Consider the following 23081-nt stretch of genomic DNA (forward strand, 5'->3'; position numbering starts at 1 on the left):
TCTCGCAAATAAAAAAAAACTCGAAGGACCACATTTTAATGTGATTTATTTGAATATGAACATTTATTACATATTTTTATTAATTTTAGTTAAATTGTTTTTACTGTTTTTTTCTTTGTTTTCTCTAATATACTTTTTATTATTATCACCCTGTATTTTGTTTGTAAGAATAAAAATCACTCACAAACGAGTTAAAACATATAAATAAAATAAAATGTTGAGGATCGAATAAGTGTAGCATTACAAAGTAAAGAGTAGTTGTTCGGTATCAATAAAAATTCCCAGTTACACTATTTTACCTGTTCGCAAGCACCTTTCCTACTGTTTGTCATTACGAAGTAGCTGTACGATTATTATAATGACCCCCACTCCGAAATAAAAACAAACACATTTTCAGGAATACTGTAACGCTGAGAAAACTGACACATCTGATGCGATGTTTCAAGGCGGATTATGGATTCCGGCGAGATTGGAAGTTACGGCGTTTCGGTGTGGAGATCCGCTGACCAATGAGGTGGTTCCGTTTCAGGTTGCGCGCGCAGGGGGCGGAGCTCGGCGCCGAGCTGCAAGGCCTGCTCCACGCAGGGCTGGTGAAGCGCGAGCCGGAGGACCTGAGCAGAAAGGTCGCGGTGCCGCCCGACCTGTCGCCCGTGGCGCCCCCGAGGAGCAAGGTACGCGCATTGTCACCTCTTTCCAGTACTTAGTTGTAGCGCAGCCGCCGACGCGGACGCACGCGTAGCTCACGTTACTTGCCCAACACGATACTGTCTATTTCTTCCGTAACTTTATAAATAAGTCTAATTTATTATATTTTTACTCCGTTGTGTTTCGATAGTATTTGCGAACGTTGTTTTATTGGAAAAGTTTGACATTAAAAAAATACGTATGTGTTATATTTAATATTATTAAATAGTTCTACGACACTACCCTTAACACTAGTGCCACCCGTCACTGCTGGATTATAATATTTTGTACACGACAATTGAACGGATTATTAGTGCTGTGCATTTTTGTGTTGCAATTTTTACTTCATTTGGATTTTGTGACTTCGAGTGTACTCAGTGAAATTACTGATTGCAACACCGCAATTATCAGTTCAGAAACCCTTAGGCGAAAATATTGTGAAACTGTTTCCATCGATTACACACATTTTACATCCGCATTAGTGAAGGCAGTGGGATTTCCAAAAATCCGTTTGAGTAGAAATTTTCGTGGTGACTTTATTTTGACACTTCGTATTTTACAGGGTGTTACGAAAATATTTATACAAAACTCGGATTCCACTCTGTCGTCCGCTCTCGGCTGAATAATTTAAGTTTTTCAGAAACTGTCACCGCCAAGTGTCGTGACAGCCAGGATTTATGTCCAGTCAGGACGAAGTCCAGTTTTTCGAAAGAGAATTCAAACCGAACATTGACAAAACGTACCGACAGATCGAAATCTCTCGGTTGGAAGTGTGACTGCGAATACATAATAAAGGCGACTATCGTTTTTCGTTATTCCGTATCTGGACACAAACGATTGGAATATCGCTCGAGAGATTACGTTTCCATAAAAGCAACGTCCGTTCCGCAAAACCGATCGAAACATAAACAATGAATTATTCATCACTTTGACATTGCTCATATATACTGTACCTACTTGTTGCACATTCGAGTAGTTCGTTATTGCGCGTGTTCTTGGCATAACGATTACTATCGATCATTTTATACACTTATCGATATCTTATTGCGATCGGTTGTGACAAGCTCGGTTTGTGATTCGATTTCCCAATAATGAGGACTCGAAGATAATCAGTTAATTTTCACGAGCAAGTGTAGTGACTCTCATCCGATAGGACTAACCGCCTTTCCTCGATCACACCTCCGAGACGATTCAGAATCACGAGACAGGGAAGTAGGAATAGACTCGGGGTGGGTTTGTCGAGGAGATCTAGAGCATAGATGCTGCAGAAGGCGCCCCTAAATAGTTAGGGGCCGAGAGTTAGTGCGGCTGCGATCGTGGCTAACTTTTGGCCCGGGCCTACCGTGGGGCGGGGTGCTCCGCCCCAAGCGCGCCCCTGCAGCGACTGGCTTTTGCAGGACGAGATGTACGCCACCCAGATGTTCGCGGCCGGGTCGGGAGCCGCCAGCCCCGCGCCCTACGCCGAGCAGTACCAGGCGCAGTACACGCGGGCCGCCGCCCCCGCGGGCTTCGCGGAGCCCTACTACCGCGAGTACTTCGGCGAGACGTACCAGCGGCAGTACGAGGGCGAGGCGGGGGCGGAGCGCTACGCGAGGCCCCCGTACCACGGCAAGGGCGTCATCACGGGGGCCGGCCTCACGGTGGACCTTCCCAGCCCCGACTCGGGCATCGGAGCCGACGCAGTCACTCCTCGGGACCAGCCTGCCACTCATCAGGTTAGTCCGACTCCTCACTAATAACTCTCTTCCCGCAGTGTCACATCCCGCCCCACACTCCTAGTTTATTACAAATACCCGAAAATTCAATAAAACCTGTAATTTTCAATATAAGACATCGAGCATTCTCGTATTACTAAAGTATACATTTACGTAGGTTTATTTTTTCTCAACAATGAGGTGATAGAAAAGTTCGATAATATACAAAAACAACAACCGATAAAATCTCATAGACTTCGGGTTAAACGGTGTGATATTATCTAAAATCTATCCGAGTTTTTTATGAACAACCTGTACTGCTACCATTGTTCGTGCTCGTTAGTAAACTCACAGGGAGGTAAATATAAATGAAAAATTACATTTTAGTGTCCATTGTATTATTGAACACGGGTAATTTTCAAATTAACCAATAATGCCTCGCAGGCGTTACAGTCACAATACGATCTTGTTAAACCAGTATACTTAATATCTTACATTATTCTATCACTATATTGGTGTAAGGCTGAGCGATAAAAATGCCTAACTCGATACGAATGTCACTAAACTATATAACTTATTTATTATACCAATAACAGTTACGATATCCTTATTATAAAAATAAATGGGAACGGCCAAAAATATTCAGGCTATATTTTTAGCATATTCCGATTAAAGCATTCTTTTCCAAATATCATTGTCACATAATTCAGCTTTAGGAATGCCAAAATTGAGACGTCTTAGATACAATAGAGTTGTCTTATAGACACAGTAAAGTTTATATCATTTATTCAATATAATATGTGGGAATTCCAACTGTCACGCCAATGACTATGATGAAGTGATTTTCGTTACATTATTGCGATTCTGATATTAGCACTACATCTAAATCTAGGAAATAACAGTAAATTCATTGGACACATTCTACTTTATATTCATTTCAATGATCTTCCTTATTTACGTGACATTTTTGGCACATTTCTAATAATACGTTTATAGAGCTTTTTAAAACATTATTGTAAAATAATGTTAACTTTAGCTTTATTTTTTAAATTTCTTTGAATTTCAATAGAGTGACAAGTTGATTAAATTGCAGTTATTTTAAAGTTATAAACTAAAATAGAAAAAGTTATTTACAAGATTAAACTAGCGTTTTGTTTATATAATAATTGTTATTATACAAACAAAACGTTATTTTAATTTACAATAATAGTTATTAATAATTATTCAAATACAATAAAGGTTCCATAAATGAACTAGTGTTTAATTATTAAACCTCTTAATATTAGCAAATATTTCATTCATTTCAAAAGTTATTTTATATGTTTTCTTTAACTATAAAGATAAATGCTTTTAATTATTTGCCGGTGTTTTTATATCGTTTCAATACTTTTATGCTGTTGCTGTACATAAAATACGTATGGCTCAGATTAAATTTGTGAGATAAATTGAAACATTGGTACATTTTATTTTGCCTTAGTCGATTACTGATTCGATGTGGGCGGGGATCTATGTAGGTCCTATCGGCTCGTGGTAACGCCCTGTGTCTCGTGAATGATGAGTTCAGTAACTCGCTCCAGCTCCACGGCATCTGAAGACATAAATCTGATAGTAGATATTAGAACAGGCCGCCCACAGATCGATGGGCGGATAGGAACCAGCCACCTTACTCACTGACGTGATAATCTAGCTTACCAGATTTCTACTGCAATCTACTTGGAACGACTAGAAATACTTGGTTCTAAATAACTATTAATGCTCTCTCCTCGACGTTTTGAACATGGTAATGAAATTGAAAAACTAAATGTTATATGTGTTTTTATTTATATCAATTTTAAAGTATATATTTCCCGTTTATAAATCGTTACCATTGGCATGAGTAATAATAAATTACGATAGAATGAAGTCAATTGGAATAAAAACTAATTATAATTACATGGATCCATCGTTTGTCCTTACATAAAATATTAACAACGACAAAAAATACAATATTAAAATTACCTTTTTCATGTCAATATTATGAAAATAAAATAATTTTTAAATTTAAACGCGTTATCAATAAATAAAAATATGTTCTCGTATTCATTTATACTTTTGATTTAATTTTCATTCGATTCTCTCTGTAAATCTGTTTACTTGAGCCGTTATTGAATGTAGGGATTCTATTATATGTTAAACGCAATAAATTGGATTTGATGAAAAGTTATAATTTTGAGTGAAACGTGAAATATAAAAATAAAAATATTATTTATTATATTAGACACTGGATTATTCACCCTACGGATGATATGTCAATATTATAGGTGTCTCAACTTGATATGAAACATTTGTCATACGTTTTATATGAAAGAAGACGGAAGTCTGAGGATCACAGGGCTTATGACTTTGGAAGTTTGGCTGACTATGGTGCCACCAAGTGACCAGATCGTAAACCCTGGGATGCTCAGACTTCCATCATCTTTCATAAAAATAACCATAGATGTTTCATATCAAGTTAAGACACTTTTAATAGTGGTAATATAATATTGATATTGCGTGAAATGTAAAGAAAATTATTTAAATACTGATAATAATTGCAATCAATCTAAAGTAGGCAGCAGACATATTATTTTAGAGTGAAAATACACCGGCGTGGGTGTTCTTTTGCTGTTAACACTTTGTATTATTAAGCGGTGATGAATTATAAAGCCTCCCCCTCACAACACGTCCAGAAATCGCAACCGTGTTTTCTTATTTCCGATTTTCGTGTTCTTTGAAGTCGTGGGACGGAGATTTATACGTGCATCAATTGTATCAATGGCCTTGGTGACGTGCGGGGGTTCGATCCCCGGCTCGGCTATTTTACGATTCGCGCACATCGGTTCGTACCCAGGTGTGGGATAGTGCATCTGGGTGGGTTTGGGGAACGCAGATTAAAGGAGTTTTATCATACGACGCCTCTCATTTTTAAAGGGAAAGACAAAAGGCGGATTTATAGGACCCGATGCTCGTGGGATTAGCATGAATCACGGACACATAGACGGACAGAACAGACATACACGAACACACATATATTTTAAATAATATTAGATCAATACCCACACGTACTCGTGACATAACTTTTTTTTAAATTGACATTCAATGCTACCAAAAACGTATTGTTCATTTTCAAACATCAAGACGAACAATCGTGATTGTGACAGATTCTTTACAAATTCGTTTATATTTATATCAGTCATCTAATTTAGAGTAAGAAGTTTTTTTAAATTTAAGAATATCAATCGTATCACATTCCCGTAACTCAAAACATAATTATTATTTTAAATTTCATGCACATATTTCCTTCATTAATAAAATAACTTTTACTAATACATTACATCACACGTAGGCATACTCACTCAATCATAACATTAATAAATATCTAAAAAGGTCTTTTGAAAGTGATTGTATCATCAATGTGAAATAATTGAAAAGATCGATAACCGTATATTTTTTTTAAATGCCAAATGTGAACGTCAAAGTGAATTAATATATTATTTTACAAAATCAGAAATTGTACACTGTGTAATTAATTTTATGAAGTAGGTACAACATTTTGTGGCAAGTAACGTGAGCTTTAGGTTACGTTTACGTTAACTCAACTATCGTAATAAATAATTGTTCATTATTTACTTATGTTTATCTAATATTATTTAGACTATTTTTTCTTGGTAATTGAATGAACTGGTGTATTTTTCTCTCTAAATGATTACAGTCTTCTTTATTTATTTCTGTTTTTCCATATACACGCATAATAATTATAAAACGAAGCATTAAATATATTAATTTCTATGTTTTTTTTATACAGTTTTATATAAATCGCCACCAAATTATGGTATAATCAAGTTATAATTATATCGCATTTCGAGGACATTTCCCATAAAATTTTCTCAAAATGAGTTTTTTTTAAAGAAAATATTATTATTATTTCACGAATTGTGAAAACCCGGAAAAAGGTTTCAATTTGATAACATTTTCCTTATGTACCAACTTTTAAATTATGTCAAATGAACACCATTTTGACCAGTATCATGGTTGTTGACAAAAACTAATTAGATAACAAAACAGATTTACGTTTAAAATCTATTGAATTATTTTTGTGATTCCAGGTTTTCGTTTGTATGATTTATGATTTTTATTTGTAATAATTTTGCTGAAAAGAATACGAAAAATTATTTTATTCCTGAAATGTAGAAAAAATTAATGCGTACGCAAAAGTCTAGGATTAATAATATTGTAATTTTTGTATTTTTTAATATCAAAAAGACATCGAAATTGGGATGCGTGAATATATCGACTGCCCCTCCCTACTCGCTAGAAATCGACTATTCAAAATTAAAATAATATTCTATGTATTTAGTTGCAACCAAAAAAAATGAAAGACAATTTTTTTGTACAAAACCCGGATAACTTAGACCGAGTATTCCGGATATTTTTTTTCAAACTTTTATCATGTTTAAATAGTTTTTGACTTAAGAATGGGTTACATACGTAAGAGGGGTCGATAAATGTGCATACCAAATTGGCACCCAGAAACAACATGTATATTTTTAAATGGTACATACTATCACATACCATACCTTGAACCAATATATAATTTTTATCCATTTGGTAACACAGTATATTTTTAGTATTTAAATTGCATATACGAAAATACTCGGTACAAAAACAGGATTGTATTTTAATAAATGTTTATCTCTATAAAATACGATCACTTTTTATGTAATGTTTCTTTTTTCTAATTCATACCGGCACGTCTTGGGTTTCAACACGTGGCGTGTGATGAATTATAGAAATAACATAGTATTGACTGCTTGTAGAGGAGACTTTTCAAGGTTCAGATTCTTGCTCGATATAATATGTGTTTTGCAATCTATACAAAAAGAATAAAATTATAACACTAGCATACAAAGATTTATCTCAAATAAGTTCATTTTAAGTTAGCTTTTTATATTGATGCTTCTGATTTCAGAATCGTGGGTATATTTTTAAATAAGAATGAAAAACAAAAACAAAACAATATTGAGGCAAAATGGCGAATCCTTGAAATATTCAAATATCATCACATAGCTTCTTTATGAACTACTGTTTTATATCGCGTTATTACGAATTTATGTTATTCATAAACGTCAGGCTTTATTCTTTGCAGTATCCAACCAATTAAAATGTTGATCAACAATTAATATAGAGTTTGATCAATCGTATAGTCTTCTAAAACTATGATTACATATTATTTATTGTTTCGGCATTCACTTTGCGGCAAGATATGATTAAATTGAAAATAAAACACTAGTGTATAATCATTTGTCCGCCTCCGTAGTGTAATGGTCAGCACGCTCGGCTACCGTTCTAGAGGTCCCGGGTTCGATTCCCAAGGGGGGTAAAATAAATATTAGTGATTTTTTCACTGTAATATTTATTCAATACTACCCTGGACTGGTGCCTGAAGCGGAGGGCTGATCACCTTTCCTTCATATGTAAACGATCAAGATAACACTGCGTTTATATGACGCAGTGCCCTACGCACCATTGGTGTGCGGATAAGGGTTTTATTATTATTATTATTAGTGTATATTCAAAATCGTAGATGGAGGCATCTACCTGGTATAGTTTCCGAAACTAGTCGTAAAATTATAATACTTAAGTGATAAAAAAAACAGATGTTTCATTCATAATCTATGATTAGGATATCACAAAATTTCAGAATATAATTTAAGAGCTTTTAAACTTTATAAAATAAAACAGCTTTGTATCAACCACTTTTTTATTGGTACACTTTATCCAACCGGTTTCGACAAGTACCTTGTCATCATCAGGGTTTACGTACTAAATTCTAAAACATTGAAATACTCATAGTTAATTACCCTTCCCCTACCAAAAACTTCCACGCACTCCGTACACCATATGAAAATATGATTTAAAAAATATGATTTAAATACTCAAGAATTTTTATTTGAAAAACATTAAAAAATAAGAGGCTTTATCCTATGCTTTGGTTTAAACCACAAATACATTAAAAAAAACTTCATTTTCTAACGGAGTTGTATAGATTTTGAGATACCTTTCTTGAATGTAATTTTAAGGGACTTAGCTGTACATTGTATATCGATCTGTTACCAGCGTTATTAATTGTATTATCTGGAAACGAATCTTGTATAGAAGTTTGCAACCGCCTCCTGTAGCTTGTCCGTACATTTTGCTTAGATACTAGATATAGTAACGACTGTACACATATTTATATTCCGCGTACAACTCCAATGCTACATCTATTAACACTTTATACTTCAATGTTACATGTATTTGCAATTTGCACACCTTACCTTTCAAGAGAAACATTTACTTAAATGGACAAAGAATACAATATACAAAGTACCTATATATCATATCGCTCACTCCTTTCAAGAACGTCATAAATCAAAATTCGTCAATTTTCAGTTGTGCATGTTTTCGGAGTGCCCAGAAAATCTTCTATATCCCAGCAAAAGCGGCATATTTTTAATTTAATATTTACCCGCCAAAGGGCAAAATGTTGTTTTTGCATTTTGAAGAAAAGGTATTGTTTATTTATTTTTTTAAATAAACTAAATGTTTTTCAAATGGAGAAAAAACCACCAGGTTTTACTTAAAAAGATCTGTTGCACAGTAAAAAGTACAATGAGAAGCTTGATATTTATTTTTAATACGTTGCATTATATTTTTATACTTAAAAACGTTCTCCTGAAAAATCAAGTTTTTTGATTTATGACGTTTTTGAAAGGAGTGAGCGGTATGTACGACTAACTATCAGGGAAGTCTTTTTGATAATATTAATTGATGGCGATTTAGTGATGTTTATAATGACGTCACGGGTTCGATTCCCGCCAACTGCCATTGAAAGATTCTGTGTTCAGTGGATCTGGGTTTTGTGATATTTATTTCATATTTTTCTTCCTAATCCTTTATTTCCCAGCTGTTAACCAGCCTCTAAGTTACATATAGGCCTCGGTTTTTTTGTGTAAAGAAAGTGTATTTTTCGGAAGCTTGTTTATTGGTAAAAATTAAATCATCATTAAAATTGTTAATATCTAATTAAAACCACAATACATATAATATGTAAGTAACACGAATCGAAAGATTTGAATTTAATAATATTATTATATGGCAATTTTCGTAAAAACTATGCCAAACTGACATTTTATGGGTACCCGTGTGAAATAAATAGAAAAGAGCTAATTAGTAGGTCGGTTTACACATTTTATCGATTTAATTTATTCGGTGTAATCTCCTTCCACATTTATAAAAATTAATTATTTTTTTACAAAAATTGTATTAACGACTTCCTTTTTCACCATGGCGCTAAATATCGTACATAAGTATCTATTACTTATCAAAAATGCTTTATTTCCGACTCATGACCCTCACGGTTACGGTAGGTGAAAAACGTTAACACTAGCACCATCTTGCGGCAATGCGTAGAAGCTCGGGTGCCACTACATACTATTATTATTGATTATTACTACAGAATATTCAACTCTTTTTTTACGATTTTTGCTAATTTATTTATTTATCAAAATGTTAGTTTAATGGTATTATAAATACGCAATTATAATTTACGTACTCAAATTTATATTGGGTAAAAAATGGTAGCTTTCAAACAATATTATTTTTCATTGGTAATTTGAGAACAATATGATTATATTGATGTCGTTTTTGACTTTTCCGTATAATGTGACTTAAATAAAAATGATTGAAAAATTGGGTTTTTTGCACTATATTTAAATTTGAGTGAATACACCTGTTTATCACTTAGTACCTATTCGAAAACGAATTTAAATAATTAAATTAATCTAACTTACTTTTATCAAAGTATTCACAATTATATTATTTATTGAATTGACATTAACTTTGTGGAATAAAATATTCATTTAAACATAAAAATCAAACATTTGTATAATACCTACCACTTTTGTCTAAAATGGTATAATACAAGTGTTTTATTTTTTTATATTCAAAGTTCAAACACACGTTTACTGTCGAAATTCAAAATGTGTTTTTTTTGTTGTTACACAACCATTACTATATAAGTATATGGATATGTTTGTACTATATGCAAATCTCACGAGTTCAAAATATTAAACTACGCCGCAGCTTTTTTATATCTAAGTAGATTTAATAAATAAAAGACCCTTATATAAGCAATGAAACGAGCGAAGCGCATAGTTTTTCATCACGAACGTATTAAAAACTTTTTTTGTAGATAATAAATTGCCACCAAGGCGCATGCGTTGTCCTTGATACTCTATGGCGTCCCTCCCATGTCTTACCGGTCACAAAATGATCGAAAAAGTACGTACCTACTGACATCGTTTATTATATTTGGGAAGTAATAAAACCAACGTAAGCGGCTCGTTAATTTATTTGCACCTACAAATAACGAACTCGGCTTCCAAACGAGTAGATTAAAAAAATTGTATAAAATATAATGTACATGATACTTGAGACCACAAAAAAAACTGATATGAATATAAATCGCCCTAAAAACTTGTGATTTTTCACGCAGATTTTTTATATCCTTCGGTCACCTTAGTAGTTTAGTCACTTGGCCTTTTCATTCGAACCGATTATTGTTATTCCATTATTTTTTTATAATTATTTTTTAAGCCGTGCAATCATATAAATTGACCGGTATAATGAGCTTTTAAACTTAAATAGGAAAACCTAACTTTTTTCTTAGATTATTATATACATGATATTATTGTATAATAAATTCGCCATAACAATAATTGTAGAAAAAATATTTTAAATATTCATGAAAATTCTTGCATAATGAAGGTCAGGAATTTAAAAAAGGTGTCAAACTAATAAAATGTTTAAAATATGTAACTGTCAAAAAAATATTGCAAACGATTGATCAAATATCTATTCAGGCTCTATACACATATTGGAACTAACTTTTAACATAGACTACATTTTTCTTCCGGCATCTTTACGTACCCAAGAGGTGCATAGTGCTCCATATCGTAATGATGCGATGTTAATTCAATCGTTAATTATATAAAAGTAAGATGAATCATTGTAAGCTACTTTTGGATCTAAAAGTGGAATTTTATGGATAACAGATGAAGGACCGTTTTATGAAAATATAAATGCATTAGGAAAAGTAGGTAAAATACGAGACAAAAACGAGAATAGCGTTGGGACGTTGAGAAAAGCTTAGAGTTGCATTTCCGGGGGTATTCAAGCATGAAAAAGCTACCCCAGATGTACGAATCTTATGAAAAGCAAAAAAATAAGATGTTTGAAGTAAATATTTTTTTTACATTAAAAACATTGAATACATTGGTTAGGGTGATATTTCTCAATATATTTTTATATGATAAAAATAACACTCATGTTCAATGTTTTAAATAAATCAATATATTTTGGGTATGTAAAAAAGAAAAATCAATTGATTTTTCAAACCAAGCTCTAAATAATAATAAATTGAAAATAAAACTAAAATTCACCGTGATATTAATATAAAATAGCTTTAACTGATATAAATCATTATTTTATTACCGTCGGTGCATTTATATTTCTTTACATCGCTTTACCTCCCCTCGCACATTCAGCTTGTGAATTTAATAGTCAAACTGTTAAACCATATATTAATATTTTATTGGAATATTATTGTGTTATCCTATTTTACAATTTCGAAATAAAATATTCCTCACCACTATAACACAAAGCGTCCTTCTGATTTTACGAGACACTAAACACAATTTTATTTTTACCAAAATACTTTTATAGTTTTATTTAAAGTTTTATTGGGACGATTTTTACGAATAGAGCTGGTTAAAAATTGTATTGTTAGTAGGATTTTATGATTTAAAAACATATATGTTTGATTAATTACGTTTTTTAAAGTATATGCTAATAATACATTGTAGTACTTTCACATAAGTTTTTCAATTTTATACCCTGGTAAAAATTATGTTTGTTGGATACATAAGGACGCTCACTTAGTTGAATTTATATTATTCCTCAGTAGTCGATGAAAGCATTGAATTGCACTTTTCAGAAAAATTATTGCACAATTTCAATCTTTAACTGTAATTGACAAAAGAATCCTTTATTTATTGTTTCGGCATTAACTTTGTGGTAAGACATGTTACAATGATTAAAGAAAACACTTCGTTTTTTACCACTTAATAAAGAATCCTTAATTATTTTTTTCTAATTTTTTTGTTTTTATACACATATATTATGTAGGAACAGTTTTGTTTATTTTTTATTATTAAAACGCCTTATTGCTTCCTTCTTAATCCAAAAAAACAAGGAAATTATTCGCAAACCATTCGCAAGATTCCCTCAAATTAACAGAACACGTGATTGAACAATCACTTTTAATCGTTGAAAAGAGTGTTTATTTTTAAATATTAATTTTAAAATAAATAGTTTTAAAACTAAAATATAATGCATTCAAGAATACTTATTTTCAATACGTCTGGGTGTGTGACATATTAATACCATCCCTACCCTTACCCTTTAAAAAACTAAATGAATAAAATAATGAAAAAATGCACCCAAGAAGCAGATTTAAAATTACCGAAAAAATGACCGGAAACTAAACGTTACCATTGAATACTTCAAAAAAATATCCAGGAAGTATTTAGTTTGGATTTTTTAAACATTACACATGCTAAATGCTTAATAATGTATTTTGCACGTACCTAGTTTTGAATAATTATGATAATTCAAATATAATATTATGATTAAAATAAAATACAAATAAAGTCGCATATAATATATTTTAATATCAAACTTCATCTTGGTCATGTATTTATACATAGAAATATAGTAATTACTTGTATATGGTAATTTTTAAAAGCATTATAATTCTATGTCGTAAATCCTTATACGTTACATAAACTATAAAAAGCTATATCTCACTGATTGGTACCGTTGCGTTGTTAAATGTATGAAAAAATTATAAAGAATTTATTATTTTATTTTATCCGGAGAGTTGGTCTAATTAACCAAACAACCGATTGATGAATTGCTCCACAATATCTAATGATGGAGGAAATTATGCAGACCGACTAAGAAATAATGATTATTATACATTATACGACCAATCAGAGTTAATTAACACATCACGAACGTGGGTCAGTGTGTGCAGTAAAAAAGCTCCACCTACACCCATGAAAAAGCTCGATCCTGAAATATTTACGATATCCGCAGTCATTGAAGAAAGTTGTACGCTTCACCAGGGTCAGCATGTGATTTTTAATCATAAGTAAAGAAATAAAACATTTATTTAATTTGTTGGCAATTATTAAAACGTTCGTAAAATGTAGGACATTGCCGCAATTACTGATTGGTAGGTGTAAATATAAATCACACTTCATTTTAGATTTCGTGCCTGCGAATTTAACTTTAAATAAAATATAAAGTTTTTTTTGTGAAACATTTCTTGATTTCTTTAAAATTGTAAATTGAAGAATGTCGCAGAAAATGAGACATTCAAAATAATAATAAAAAGTGTTAGCTTAATTTCAATTATAAATACGCTTTATTTATTGATTTGGCGTTTAATTCGTAGAACTCCATTTTAATTTATGAGTTAATTGTTAAATCAAACACAGATTTTTTGAGTCTACTAAGATGTATTTTGTTGTTAAAAAATTTAAATTATGACCATTCTTTCGCCTAGTTATGGCATTTTTAAACAAATATTTGAAAATGGCGTTTTAAATGCCTTAACTAAGTGAAACAATTGTCACAATATTAATTTTGATGTGTTTTTTAACAATGAAATATATCTGAGTTGACTCAAAAAATCTGTTCAATTTAAAAAATAATTCAAAAATATAAATACGATTCATAAATTTAATAAAATACGGCCCTGTGCTTGGGACTCATCCTAGAAAATACAAGCTTAGATCGTTCATAAAGTTGATTTCTTTTCTGACATACGTAGGTGATATAAAACTATAATATTACCCGTGTTATTACCTGATCCGGTCATGTTCTGTTATTGACACACCAATAAAAGTTGCGAATCGAGTTCTGCACGCAGACGCAGTTACCAATAATTTGCTTTCCAACTCCAAGTTATGGGCCATAAAAATGTCAGACGAATGCAAACACTACTGACGTCCGACTTCATCTCAACTGATGAATGTAGTCCGAACAGAGACCGGATAGATGTGTTAGAATAAAAATATTTTAAAGTTGAATTTAAAAAAAAAATGTTATCATTTTTTTTGTAATTCAAAAAGAAATCAGAAATGAGGCTACCATAAAAATGACGGTGTTTTTAAAAAGTGTCTTAAGCATAACAAAACTAGAATCATAATAAAAATTAAAAAACAAAAATTTTCGCTGTATTTGTTAGGAAAATTTTAAGGATTTCTTATATGGATCGGGTTTGCCCTGCTATTCAATTATCCTCAGTCTGCACAACGGAAATATTAATACACATTATAATTTTTTTACTATTTTTTAATATATTTTGCATTTATTTGTAATATGACGTATCTAATTTACTATTGTTTAAGTTAACTATCTATTTTAATGAAAATATCAAAAGCAAAAAAAATCCTTATATTATTCCTAAGAGTATATGCATTTTTTTTTCAAATATATATTTTTTAATATATTCAAATATATTATATTGAACGTACTTCTGAATATAATTAAGTGTAGAAAATATTAAAAATAACAATAATATATAATAACAAAAAACCTTACTTAAAGATCAATTTTGTTTTTTATCGAACGTTTTGTTCGAATGAAATGAAATCAGTTCATTCGAAAGTTCATGTACAGATAGTGAAATACAGTTAAAAATAAGGTATCGTAGGCTTTTGGTTTCCCGTAATAATGAATTACAGTCCCTTCATACTAAAATTGTTATTTCAACAAGTTATTATGAATTTTAGTAACTCAATATAATGCTTTAATATATAGTTTTTTAACTCAATATATAGTTTTTTTCCTTGCTTGTTTGAGATTTATTTTTATGAAATCAATTTAGTTCATGTCTAATAACAGTCTTCATTTTCAGTCGTTCGAATACACGGAGCTGTGCCAACAAGGCGGAGGTCCTGGCTCGGTCACCGGAGGACTCGAAGGCGGGTCACTAACGGCCAGGGCGCAGGCGAGTCCTGGATCCGCGGGTCGCTCTCGACCCTGGCACGACTTTGGAAGGCAAAATGATGCGGACAAGATACAAATACCTAAATTGTAAGTATTTTTTATATTAACCTGCTTTGACTTGTATTCGAACGAATGTCTTCAATTCAATTATCTGATCATTTCACAGGATCAGATTTATACTGCAATATTTGGTGAAATAAAAGTATTTTAACACTTTCCTCATCATTCATCGTTAAATTTGTGTGATACCATTTATTTATTTATTAATATTTATTAACACTACTTTATAACCACAGGTTTCGTAATAGGCATTCCACCTTCAATTGTAGACATCATAATAAATAATCCTTCCATCATCAGGTCAAATATAGAATACATTTGTCCAGGTGATGGAATGGTTATTCTGGAGCATTGTGTTAAAGTGGTATTACACAGAGAAAACCATGAATGATAAAGAGAGTATTATATTGCCATACCACAAAGTTAACAATGCTTTAAACATACAAAAAATATATAACCAATGGCAAAAAAAATCGTCCTCGATGATAAAATATTTGTACAATGTACATGGTACAAAGAATTTTTTAAACGATAAAAAGACCCATTGTTTTTTTTTGTTGATTTCAATACTTTTTTTCCTGAAAATGATAATGTTTTTAGGTATATTTTATTCATTTTCAACAATTATATCGGATCGTATACTTTGAAAAATATCATTTGAGTACTACTCTTTTGTGTGAAACAAAGGTTTATATAATTCAGTAGTATAAATAAGATTGTAGAGAATTTCATTTCTGTATGTCTTCGCGTGAGGTTCAGAGTCCTTGAAGATAATGCGTATTTAAATATTTAAATCTGACGTGTAGAAACATTAAACTCCCTTGCGGAGTGAAATGACCGCGCCCAGAGACAGTAATTATCAAATTACTGCCAACTTACACGCAACGACCATCGCGTGTATTAAACTCAACATTGATTGTTCTTAAATATAACTTTGTCTAAACCATGAATTCATTACAAAATCCTGAAACGCGTTTATTCTAGAATTTTCTCACGTTAAATTTTGCACCTGCAAGTATGATTTCCCTCGCGAATCGCTTTTACACGTGACAATTGAACGGGTATAAAACTACCCCTATATTTTGCAAACAGCTAAGATTTTTTTAATTTCGTATTTTATTGAAAGTGCTACATATTCGATAATACGAAATTTGATGCTTTGTTACAAAAATCAAGGTTATTAATTTCGTGTAAGGAACGTATGAGTAATAATTTTGCTAGAGGAGTATCAGACAAGGAATGCTATACCCATATGTCACGCAATATATTAAGTAAGTGGTGTAAGTTAGTGGTTGTTTATATACCTATTATGAAGTGTTGAAGCTTCCTGTTTTAACAAAGTTAATTACTTTCCGTTGATAAGTATGTGCTTCTTATCTACCATTAAGAAAACTTTAAAGAATCGTTCACATATTGAGGGCAGAGCCGGCTACAGTTTTTTTTATTTAAAAAAATGCGGAGTGTACTAACACATAAAAATCGAGTGAAATGGACAAAAACACCATAATTAACACCATGCCAACATAGTATTTATGGCGTTCTCGGAATTACCAGTTCAATAATGTATGTATGAATAGGAAATAAAATTATAGATGTGGAGTTGATTTATTTTTCACCATCGACGTGTGAAGCATATTATGTCCCACGATTATGAATATTTAAAAAATATATTTACAGTTTATAATGATAGATTTGTTCCCACCACCCTTTCACACCTATGCAAGTGTTTTTTCAACAACTGTGTGATTTATTATCGCTCTGAATTGACCCCTAAATTAACACCCTTAGCTTCGTCAAGTTCATGCAATATGCTCATTTTTGTACAATCGGGATAAAGAAAACAAAAATGTCAATATTTATGTATTATTTCTTCATTGTTTTGGGTCATAATTTTAATATTTGACCCATTTAAACCAAGGTTTAATTTCCTTAATTCTTTATTATTTTCCCGTAAAATCGTGAAAAATTAAGAAATCAAAGGAAATTACAATCTTTTTATGAATGTAATTAAACGAATATTTCCTTTTTTAATATCACAACAAATAAACGACGATGTTACGTATTAAGAATAAAAAAATAGAAAAAATCATAAAATTCCATTATCCACAAACAGTATTCATCGTTTTTAAAGTATAGTTTTCCCAAATAAATAGGAAAACTACAGCATTGTCATAATGTTGAATGCATCGAAACATGTGTTACAATAGATTTTTATAAACTGTCATAGTTACCGAGCAAAAGTAAAATTTGAAAAATATAAATTGTCGAGTGTTAAATGACCAAAACCAGATCTTTGATGTGTTGAATGGTTTAATTTTTTATATTAATGCACTATGCTGGCTCTGTTGTTTTATGAAAACGCCCTGTAATTTTATTGATAACGTAATCTATTTGAATTATTGTAATGTACATACAGCGACTGGGTACTGATAAACTGAAATGTATTATTTGACATACATATGTATATATGTTTAACTTCGTTAATGACTTAAAATCTTATCGCTTAATTAATATGTACGTATATAAGACTTAATTGCTGAAATGGCTATTGTTTTTCCAATTAAAAAGTCTGGTGGTAAAATTAATGTCATATTTTGACTATAAAAGTAAAACTTTTCTTTACCCTTATTTTACTATTAGTAATTTTTAATGTCAAAATAAACCACCCCTTAAAAAATCCAAAAAAAAATTCAGGTATTGTTGTCATTTTTTTATAAACATGTTTCTCAGCAAAATGATTTATTTTACATGTCTTAACTATGGCAAAAAATGGTAAGTAACATACATAATTAAGTAACATACAATACAAAAGTATATTTCATTTGTCTAATTAATATTTATTATATTTAATTTTATTAATCCTGTATTTACATTAAATTGCCTAAAAATTACTAAAAACGTAAAAACTATTAAAAAAAATTAATTCGCATTTTTTAAAAATAACATTTTAGTTTTCACTTATGATCGTTTGAGCAGTTCATTGATATTATTATCCATAATGTTGTTTTGGAATTCAAATTGAATTAGTCTATTTTTGACATTGAAGGCTTTTATAGTACTTAGGTATAACGTAACTTGTAGGAAATTAAATTATTTTTTACTTGAGTCATGATCGATTTTATAAACTTAGACTTAAAAATGAAAAAAGTGACATTTACCTATCGTTTTATTTAAATTATTATTCCTCGAAGAAATATTCACTCTCGGATGTTTTGACGTGCATAGTTTTAGTACATTAGCAATTTGATTTCATGAAATTTAAGAGATTAAACATATAGAGGTGCATTATAACGATAGAGATAAAATTGACTTAAAAGGTCTACTTATAATTTCATAATATATCTTAAGAATATAGTTCATAGTTTAAGTACGTCAGTAATATGATTTCATGAAAATTGAGAGATAAAACATAAGAAGGTGCATTATAACGATAGAGATAAAGTTGAGTTAATAAGGTCTACTTATAATTTCATAATATACCCTAAGAAGCTTAGAGCCGACGTAAATTAATTTCACTGATACGATTCCTAACAAAACCCTCTGCTGCCAGTCTGGGGTCACGGAAACCCATTAGTATTTACACGATAAACACATTAGCATATTATCTTTAAGTCTGTTTATAAATACCGTCATATCTAACCATTTAAAGGTAGCTACCGATACTTTGTATCAAACTCGCGTTTTGCCGCGCTTTTGGATTCAACCACATATCACATATAATTAAGTTACTTAAAAAAAATATTCTTACGTCGGGTGAGGTTATCGCATTTTTATTAACTGTTCGGTTTTAATTATTAATAAAAGAGAGGTTCATTTTCAAAGACTTATTTATATATTTTGTTGATTATACTCCCTGTAATAAATTGACTTTAAAGACATAATTGAATTTTAATTTGTTTATTTTCAATAATTAAATTAATTATTTTTTTAAACATTTTTGTTTATATATTAATAAATCGCTATAAAAATACATGAGATTTGGATTACCCAAACAGAGTATTAATTAACCCAGATATGAATACTTTTAAACCATAAGACAGCTTATACAACAGGTCATGGTATTATAACATAGATATTTTCTGATTTTTTTTTAAATATATAAATTGATAATATGAAATTGTTACGGTTTGATACGGTTTATATATTAATTATTTTTTTCATGTCATCACTTCTTATCTTGTTTTTTCTTGGAATCCAATAATTATTGATTTAATTGATAAAAATAATTGCAGCATACCGTTAACTTTTATCTCATTTCCTGTGAATTTGAAGAACACACATGTTCCTTTAGAATTTTAAAATCAAACATTAAGTTAGCTTTTTTGTTAAAAAAAAAACATTGAGTATTCACAATATTTGATAGAAACTTTATAGCATTGGTACCTCGCTATAGACTTGCACATTTTAATACCAATGATAAGCAGTTCTTCGCTAAGTGGCAGGGTATAATAAAGTGCCTGACATTATGTTTTAATTATATCCGTTTTAGTATTCCGACTGCATTTGATAAGTCATAAACAAAAACAATATTATTAAACGCTGCCATTTCCGTACATCCGGTAAAATTTAATACGCCATATATACCCAGAATTGAATTGAAAGTACGATATCAAAAAGCTTATTATATTAAAAACTGGTTAATTAGTCGATTACTTTTTGCTGACCGATAACAAGTTTTACCACTCTCAATATATTGTGAGATTGGTGTTTTTTTCGTATGAAAAGATGAAATTTCTTCATCTTTTCATATTGAATTATATTCAATCAGACAAAGCAGAAATAAATGTCATTAATGTCATTATCATTAAAAAACAATTATTTCAATAAATAATGGTTTTGTTATAGTTTTTCTTCAAGATTGCATAGTGTACAGTCCCTTTTCTTAGCGATAAAAAATAACTCCACACTTTTTCAACACAAATATTTTGTATTGTTGGGTAATATATCCAAAAATAAATACGGTTATTGGATTAAATTCTACTTTAATTTACATATATGTGCTAATATGTAACACGTTTCGTCTTATTAAGACATTGTCAAACACTGACAGAATGACAAAATGAGTCAGTGTGTGATAATGTCTTAATAAGACGAAACGCGTCACATATTATCATATATATGTAAATAAAGTAGAATTCAATCCAATAACCGTGTTGAATTTTGGATATACATATCACCCAACAATTAAAAATGGAATTCTACCAACAACTATCTGCAGTTACAAAAAACAAATATTTAGATTTTTCTGTCTTTAAATGGTTATTCGAGTAAATGTTGAGTTTTGACAGTTAAAATAACGAAATAATACGAACAGTCGATCCTGTTTGAATTCAGATTGCGTGTGCGAGCCGCAATTCTGTAGCACTTTTCGATAAGTAACTTGATTTTAATTTATGTGTAGCATAACTCATTTCCTTTATCTGAGCCAACGCGTCTTACTGTCACTCATGTTATTTTGCGACAGGTTAATCAGCAGGTGCTAGCGGGTTAAAAAAGTTTCAACTTTGAGATAATGATTCACTGCTCGCTGGGGCAGAAAACGCATACTTAAATAAATATAAAACTCCTCCTCTCCTTTATGTTTTCCTGGTAGCCGCATATATTGATTCCACATTTTTATAAAACAATTCCCCTATTCATGACATCAGGAGAAGCCGAATTAGATTAAACTCAAACTAATATTTAACTAAATTTGATAAGCTTAATAAGTCTGCCTCCTTGGTGTAATGGTAAGTGTGTTTAGCTACCGTGCTGGCGGTCCCACGTTCGATTCCCAGGGAGGGTTGAAAATAAATATTAGTTATTTTACACTATAATATTTATTTCATATTACTCTTGACTGGTCCCTGAAGAGCAGGAGTGATCACCTTGCCTTCATGTAAGTACCGATCAAGATAACACTGCATCAATACGATGCAGTGTCCTATGCACCATTGGGTGCGGATAAGGAATTAGAAGTAGAAACTTAATAAGTAATCCGCCTCCGTAGTGTATTGGTCAGGTCGTTTGGCTACCGTGATGGAGGTGCCGAGCTCGATTCTAGGGGAGCGAAAATAAAGGGAATTTTCACTCTTTTATTTAATATATAATAAATTTAGAGATTCAGACACACTTTAAATATTGTTTTTATTTTTTGTTGTTGTCGGGAGACGGTTGTTTTACTAGATTTTCTCCCTGGCAAAATATTTCCATAGATTTATATTATCCACTGACACTTCGTGATGGAATTGCATTTTTAATTTATTATTAGATTAAAACCAATATTTTTAGCTTTTCCACTTTTTTATTTGACCAGCGACTGGGTTTCGTCGTTACCGACATCATCAGACTGGTCAATCTGATTATTATTATTATTTATTTTTATTTTTATTATTATTATTATTATTATATTTTTATTATTATTATTTATTTTATTATTATTTATTATTATTATTATTTTATTATTATTATTATTTGACCAGCGACCGGGTTTCGTAGTTACCGACATCATCAGACTGGTCAATCGTTACCGACATCATCAGACTGGTCCAGTCTGATGATGTCGGTAACGACGAAACCCGGTCGCTGGTCAAATAAAAAAGTGGAAAAGCTAAAAATATTGGTTTTATTCTAATAATAATTTTCCATAGAGAAAGAAATTTTGTATGTTAAAACGTGTAAACCAACATTAAAAGCTCATTTATTTTATAACTTTTAGTACCTCATTTCAAATGCATTATTTTTACATTTATTCTCACTCCAAAAAATCTCTTGAGCTATGCGTATGCAAATGTGAACTGTTATTTTTATTCCGATGGTCGACATAAATTATAGTGGCACGAATCTGACCTAATTTTCTTAAACCAATTAAAAATAATTGTCGTCGGTGTTAATAACTATTTATATGCCCATTTTTCTCATTCCGATTATAAGATTGTCCGAAAAAAGACGTATGAAACACAGTTTCTTCAAAGATGCGGCCATAGTCATTTTATCGCGAAGCAATTTATTTTTAATTAGCAAAAAATAAGTGGTCGTGGGTGTAAAAATTGTTTCAGGAAACGCTCTGAGTAATAAAGTAATAATAAACACTCAGGTAATAGACACATTTGTATTCAAATTAGTGGTTCCTTTTCGCGCTGAGTCTCTGATTTGTGAGCATTTTATAATATCGATAAAAATGTAAAGATTAAAATCTTCCTTACACGAGCTTCTTTCATAACATTATACAATATGTGTGTATCTCTCTACTTTTGTTACATAGAAGAAAAAAATCAAATTCACAAGTTTGATTTTATTTATTACCATACGAATTTCTGGTTTTATGTCAACTTTTTTTTGACGGTATATCATTTTTCATAAAGGATTGTAATAAGCCCATTATATTCCGATTAGTATACGTAGTTATGTTTGTCCGCATCCGTGGTGTAATAATTAACGTGTTTAGCTACCCTGCTGGAAGTACCGGGCTCGATTCCTAGGGGGGGGGTGAAAATAAATATTAGTGATTTTATCCTCTAATATTTA

General features: G+C 31.0%; 1 protein-coding gene across 6 annotated transcripts in view; it reads left to right on the top strand.

The window, feature by feature from the left end:
* The window catches only part of LOC148313922 (protein grainyhead-like), a 416627-nt gene that overhangs the window by 325729 nt on the left and 67817 nt on the right, over window positions 1-23081 (top strand). For 5 of the 6 annotated variants that reach the window (XM_088276669.1, XM_088276756.1, XM_088276716.1 and 2 more), the window contains exons 4-6: window positions 530-671; window positions 2082-2399; window positions 15424-15602. In XM_088276669.1, coding sequence (XP_088132795.1) covers window positions 530-671; window positions 2082-2399; window positions 15424-15602 — 639 coding nt within the window. The remainder of the gene's footprint in view (window positions 1-529; window positions 672-2081; window positions 2400-15423; window positions 15603-23081) is intronic. The other variant, XM_088276879.1, reaches the window with a different exon arrangement.

The sequence above is a fragment of the Brachycentrus maculatus genome, unplaced genomic scaffold (assembly GCF_059751285.1).
Source record: "Brachycentrus maculatus isolate JH-2025_06_01 unplaced genomic scaffold, ASM5975128v1 h1tg000004l, whole genome shotgun sequence".
NCBI lineage: Eukaryota > Metazoa > Arthropoda > Insecta > Trichoptera > Brachycentridae > Brachycentrus > Brachycentrus maculatus.